This window comes from Gallinula chloropus, assembly GCF_964237585.1.
Source record: "Gallinula chloropus genome assembly, chromosome: 13".
Taxonomy (NCBI): domain Eukaryota; kingdom Metazoa; phylum Chordata; class Aves; order Gruiformes; family Rallidae; genus Gallinula; species Gallinula chloropus.
In genome coordinates this window covers 9149444-9156245 of record NC_140098.1, presented here as the reverse complement: position 1 = coordinate 9156245, position 6802 = coordinate 9149444, and the positions used below count along the sequence as shown (strand labels likewise).

Here is a 6802-nt window from a genome sequence, read left to right as displayed (position 1 = left end):
CGTTCTCACACTGGCGAGAGGCCATTTAAATGCAACATATGTGGAAACAGGTTCTCCACAAAGGGAAACTTAAAAGTCCACTTTCAGCGTCATAAAGAAAAGTACCCTCACATTCAGATGAACCCGTACCCGGTGCCAGAGCATTTGGACAATATTCCTACAAGCACGGGTATTCCATATGGGATGTCTATACCACCAGAGAAACCTGTCACAAGCTGGCTGGACAGCAAGCCGGTCCTCTCCACCCTGACAACTTCTGTTGGCCTGCCACTCCCACCAACAATTCCAAGCTTGACCCCATTCATCAAAACTGAGGAGCCTCAGCCGATTCCCATTAGCCATCCTTCCGCTAGCCCTCCCTGCTCTGTCAAGAGTGACTCGGGAACAGCTGATCCCACATCAAAAATTTCCAATGGACTTTCTGATGAGGTAGAGGCTGGTGCTTTGCCTACCTCAAATGGCAAAACGGAAGAAAACTCTCAAAACACAAGCGCTATCACCAACCTGAGCAGCTCTGTGAGCTCGCCGGCAGCAGACTCGGGCTCCAGCGGTGTCGCCACTTTCACAAACCCACTGATGCCTCTAATGTCAGAGCAATTTAAGGCAAAGTTTCCGTTTGGAGGACTATTGGATTCAACGCCAGCATCTGAAACGTCAAAATTGCAGCAACTGGTAGAAAACATCGACAAAAAGGCAACCGATCCTAACGAGTGTATCATTTGCCACCGCGTTCTCAGTTGCCAGAGCGCGCTGAAGATGCATTACCGCACACATACCGGTGAGAGGCCATTTAAATGTAAAATCTGTGGTCGGGCTTTCACCACTAAAGGCAACTTAAAGACTCATTACAGTGTCCACCGTGCCATGCCCCCGCTGAGAGTACAACACTCGTGCCCGATCTGCCAGAAGAAGTTCACCAATGCTGTTGTGCTACAGCAGCATATCCGAATGCACATGGGAGGGCAGATCCCCAACACCCCGGTCACGGAGAACTATCCCGAGTCCATGGAATCAGATACGGGATCTTTTGATGATAAGAATTTTGATGATATAGACAACTTTTCAGATGAGAACATGGAAGACTGTCCTGACAGCAGCGTGCCAGACACACCCAAATCTGCGGATGCATCACAAGACAGCTTGTCTTCTTCCCCTTTGCCCCTGGAAATGTCAAGTATTGCTGCTTTGGAAAATCAAATGAAGATGATCAACGCAGGACTTGCTGAACAACTTCAGGCAAGCTTAAAGTCAGTTGAAAATGGGTCAGTGGAAGGGGACGTTTTGACTAACGATTCGTCATCTGTCGGTGGTGATATGGAAAGCCAAAGTGCTGGAAGTCCTGCTGTCTCAGAGTCTACCTCTTCCATGCAGGCCTTGTCCCCATCCAACAGCACTAATGATTACCACAAGTCACCAAGTATTGAAGAGAAACCAGTAAGAGCTTTACCAAGTGAGTTTGCCAACGGTTTGTCTCCAACCCCTGCTAACAGTGGTGCTTTGGACTTGACGTCTAGTAACACTGATAAAATGATAAAAGAAGAGTCTCTGAGTATGCTCTTCCCTTTCAGGGATAGAGGTAAATTTAAAAACACCGCATGTGACATTTGTGGCAAAACATTTGCTTGTCAGAGTGCCTTGGACATTCATTACAGAAGTCATACCAAAGAGAGACCATTTATTTGCACAGTTTGCAATCGTGGCTTTTCCACAAAGGGTAATTTGAAGCAGCATATGTTGACACATCAGATGCGAGATCTACCATCACAACTGTTTGAGCCCAATTCCAGTATCGGCCCTAATCAGAACTCTTCGGTTATGCCTGCTAATTCACTGTCATCGCTCATAAAGACTGAGGTTAACGGCTTTGTGCACAGCTCTCCTCAGGATAGCAAAGAAGCACCCTCTGGTCTAGTTGCTTCAGGGCCGCTGTCGTCCTCTGCCACGTCCCCTGTCCTGCTCCCCGCTCTCCCCAGAAGAACTCCCAAACAGCACTACTGCAACACCTGTGGGAAAACATTTTCTTCCTCCAGTGCTCTCCAGATCCACGAAAGAACACACACTGGTGAGAAACCTTTTGCCTGCACTATATGTGGAAGAGCCTTCACAACAAAAGGCAATCTGAAGGTACTTTTTCCTCTTGCTGTTCTTAGGTTTTGTTTTCTCCTTGCTGGGTTTTCAAATTTTTTTTACACCTGTTAATGTTGCAAGGTTGCAAGCAGCGGTACCTTCAGGTATCTGTGGTGTGGCAAAGGGTGTGTTTAGTCAGCTCTGGTAGACCTAGACGGCCTCTTGTTGAGTGCTCATGTTGGCAGCCGATACGGAGCATGAGCTGTTTTTGATGCTTAATTAAAATTCATCCACCAGCAAAGACTCTCTATGCAGAGTGTGAAACGGAACAGCCAAATGATGGTAAGGAGTATTAATTAACAGAGAAATGCCTTTTGTAATTCACACACCTCTTTAAGATAAAGTGAAAGGCTCTTGAATGTCCGGTTTTTCATAGCTAACGTGTACAATGAGGAGTGTTTAAAAAAAACTATTACCATAATTCTGGAAATAATAGGCATTACTTTAATTGATTATATAACTAACATTTCCTACTGATATGTGTTTGAAAAAGCAAATATACTTAAGTTTTAGAACACCAGTTGAGCACTTTACTGTGTACATTTTTCTGTTGACAGAGTATTTCTCTAGAGGTTGCTGCCAGTAATGTGAGATGAATAATTACTTTCAGGCCATTCGGTCTATACACGAGGCTCTCTGATGAGCAATCAGTAAAGGATACTTTCTGCCTGTCTGAAAAGGACGTTTATAGGGTAAAGGGTGTCAAATACAATACTTACCATTGCAATGAAAGTGGACATAGCAATTCTAGCCCTGAAAGCAGCTATCTGCAACTGACGGAATAACGTGAAGTCATTATAAACTAAACACATGTAATAATAAAAAAAAAAAAAAGAAGAGAGTAACATGCAATGTATTGTTCAGCAGGAAAACAGGGTGTTCTGGGCAGTGGTGATGGGCTAATCCAGAACAAGTTTGTTTATTATTCCAGATGGGAAATGGAGCCCTGCATCCGCTCGCTGCCTTTAGTGCCGTTCATTATGTAACAAGACTGGACATGTGCACGGACTGCTGCCTTCTCTGTGATCCAAATAAGTTTGAAATCCCTGTCAACCCCTTTTTTTGTTTGTTTGTTTGTTTTTTTCCTTTCTTTTCAGGTTCACATGGGCACTCACATGTGGAACAGTACTCCTGCAAGACGAGGCAGACGCCTTTCCGTAGATGGCCCCATGACATTTCTAGGAGGCAATCCTGTAAAGTTCCCAGAAATGTTTCAGAAGGATTTGGCTGTGCGGTCAGGGAATGGAGACCCCTCCAGCTTCTGGAACCAGTATGCAGCAGCGCTCTCCAATGGCTTGGCCATGAAGACCAACGAGATCTCCGTCATCCAGAATGGCGGCATCCCTCCAGCGCCGGGGGGCCTGGGCAACGGTGGCAGCTCTCCCATCAGCGGCTTGACAGGAAGCCTGGAGAAGCTCCAGAATTCAGAACCCAATGCACCTCTAGCTGGTCTGGAGAAAATGGCAAGCAATGAAAATGGGACAAACTTCCGTTTTACGCGTTTTGTGGAAGACAACAAAGAAATTGTAACAAATTAGGAAAAAAAATCCGTAAATAACATTCCTGCAAATAGTGCAACCTAGGGTTGCTTTTTGCAAGCTGCAGGCTACAACATTACAAAGACTTTCTTTTGTACCATGTTCTACTTCTAGAGTTCTAAGAGAGCTTATTTATTAGTGATATAACCTTGCTTTGCAAACAAATGCAAGCATTAACTTTGGTCTCCTGTATTTTGAACTAAATACTAATCGACTAGAGTGCTGTAAACTTGCTGTAACATTTATGGCAGTTGCAAGTCTGTTCTGCTAGGTGATCCTATTCTGGCATTAACTTATTTTCTATATCCAGTTTAACACGAACTCTGGTATTGATGCGATGCCTCAGTGATGAGTTAGATCTCTAATAAAATCTGTATATAAATGTACACTTCGATCCTGCTGGAAATTTTATCAGCAAACACAATGTTTCATTTTTCCAAACACAATTAAGAAAAGGACTGAAGGAATATAAACTGAACAGTGTGGGTCCTTTACACAGCTCAGTTCTTGATTTTTATTATAAAATTAAAACTGCTTTAATTTTTGTAGGTTTAACATTTTCCGTTTTGAACTGTTATTTGTATTGTGCTTTTTACTTGAGTTGTCTTAAGTGTTAATACATTTCTGTACAGTAATAAGCACGCAGATTATTAGAGAAGATACTGAAGTGTTGTTTTGGTAGTTGAAACTGAGACGTAACATTTTGCCTTGTAGGTATATTCATTATAGAAAATGTGCTGGACTTTCACAATGCTGCTAAGTATGGCATCTTGAACAACTTCCGTGGACAACTGTAGATGCTCCTGTATATACAATAAGACATCACTTTCATTAAAATGTACATATGTTCCTTACAAGACCAAGCCCTACTCCTTGACCAAGGGAACAAGTATAGTGTTTGTTTATTTTGTATTAGGTATTGGGGGGGCAGGGGGAACCTTGGACTGTTACATGCACTTTCTCGGAAAGTTGAAAGGAAAAGAGGTCCAGTTTCTTTAACATTTAATACTTACTAACAGCAGAGATACTGTAATTTTACTCGAGTAATCAAATACATTTTTGCAACAGATAAAATTCGCTGTCTCTGTGTTTTTAAAGTGTACCTGTATTTAGTAATCACTTTGTATTATTTAGCCTTTCCCTTGGTTAACATGAACTGTCCAGGTTGTATGTGTGTGTTTATATTTGTAAGTATGGGTATACATATATGTATTGCATATTAATTGCTAGTATATTTTTCATACCCCCTAATACTGAGAAATTTCTCCTTAACTATTCAACTCCTTTTCCTCATAAAATTGTAGATATTTTGGCATTTTTAATTTCTTTATAAAAAACAAGTGCTGCTAGCGAAGACCTTATTGAGCCTTGGTAAGTTTCCTTTAAAGGAAAAGAATTAACACATTTAAGGCTTGATTTGGTTCAAATGCTTTATATTTGATATTAATTTTATTCTATGACATTGTATGTTTGTGGCATGCTTACGCTGCTATATCTGTGTTAAGATGTCCACTTTGCCTCCATATGTTATATATGGGGCTTATAACTTGATTGTAAAAAAAAGAAGACTAATTTGCTTTGGCCTTGCACATGATTTGGCTTCCCTTCTGCACCTGCAGTGATCACTGACCTCAGCGGAGTTTGGGGAACAGCAAATTCAGCCTGACATTTTCAGCCAGTAGAGTTTTATCTCCTCACATTTTTACGAAAAATAAATGTTTGGCTGCCTTCAAATTACGCCTTCAAAAAAAAAAAAACAAAACAAAACAAAACAAACCCTCCAAGCTAACACAAATAACCAGTTTTATGTTCATGTGAAATAGACCTATTTTTGACTATTCCAAAATCCAGGTATTTTGTGTTACGGGCTTTTCTTTAACATCCGTGTTGGGGGGGGAGCTGCTTGCCCTCCTGAACCGCTTCGCTCCTGCTCTCCCCCCCCTAGCAGCTTGAGTTGTGAATTGGGCATCGTAGAGGATTTAACGCTGAAAAGCTGGGGTGAGAAATACTTTTCTTGAGGACTTTGACCCTTCACACGATTATTAATTCTTAGTGGAGCATTAACGCTGTAGTCAGAATACCTCTCGCGCTTCACGTCTTCAGAACTTCTTCCTGTTTGAATGTGACGATTCATCTGGTACATGATATGCTCTTTTGTTGACATGTAAGTTGTACGCTAGAGCCAGCTGGCTTCTCAATGTGAATATTTAAGAATTTCAAGTCACCTTTTGGTCTCAGAAAAAAGGTAAATTAAACGGATTTTGATGATTTTTATCAATGAAATACTAATTCTCCTTGTAAACTGAGGTCAGGCGTGTGCAACAGAACAGCAAGGAAGGGTTAGCGGACCCCGGTGTTCTGGGCGGGTTTCCTTCTCGTTGGCGGCTTTAGCTCCGGCGCTGGGACGCTGCAGCCCCGCGGGGAGCAAGCAGAGGCCCGGCCGGGCACCCGGGCGGTCCCTGCCGCCGGGTAACGCTCGCGCTCGGCGTGAAGAGCCTCCCGGGGCTGCAGGGCGCCCTGTTCCTCGCGCGGAGCCCGCCCGCCCCGCGAGGACACCCCGCGCGCGGTGGGGTGGGGGCATCTCGCGCGTCGGGCGACCGTTAGGGGCGGCTGAGGTAAAGTCCCTGGCTGGCCGAGGGGTGCTGCGGGGAGCGCCGCGGGGACCCCACCAGCCGGCCGAGGGGCTGTGTTTCCTCGCCCGAGGCAGGTGCAGCTCCCTCCCCTCCCCCAGGGGCGCAGACCCGTTTCTCCCCCAGCATTTCGGGGTGGTTTCACGGCGCTTGCCTGGGCGAGGCTCCTTGGGACGCCCGCTTCCCCGGCCGTCCGCCCGATTGCCATGTTTGAGCCCAGCTGGGCGGGGTTCCCTAATAAGCCGGTGCGCTGCCCCGCCCTGTAAGGCTGCCGTTGCTGTTGGGGGTCGCGCTTCCCTCGCTACCGGCTGTGAAGGTGGGTGCCGGGGGAGGAATCAGCCGTTCCTCTGCTCCGTGTCTCTCTCCCGCCCGGCTCGGCGGAGGGTGGCTGGGCTGTTATCCCGGCGCTGTAGAGGGCTTTCTCTTTCCTTCAAACGGAGCTTGCGATCCGGCGCGGTCTGGAAACCGGGGGCGTTCCCTGAGGGTGCAGAGGCCGTGCCCCGTGGG

The 6802-nt window shown here is 45.3% G+C and overlaps 1 protein-coding gene across 1 annotated transcript in view; it reads left to right on the top strand.

The window, feature by feature from the left end:
* Nucleotides 1–4522, top strand: part of SALL1 (spalt like transcription factor 1) — a gene marked incomplete at its 5' end in the record, with an annotated part of 14544 nt that extends 10022 nt beyond the window's left edge. Inside the window, 2 exons of the mRNA XM_084270137.1 lie at nt 1–2124; nt 3225–4522. The exon at nt 1–2124 is cut by the window's left edge and continues 1289 nt beyond it. Coding sequence (XP_084126263.1) covers nt 1–2124; nt 3225–3665 — 2565 coding nt within the window. The 3' untranslated portion in view covers nt 3666–4522. The remainder of the gene's footprint in view (nt 2125–3224) is intronic.
* Between the last annotated feature and the right edge of the window lie 2280 nt (nt 4523–6802).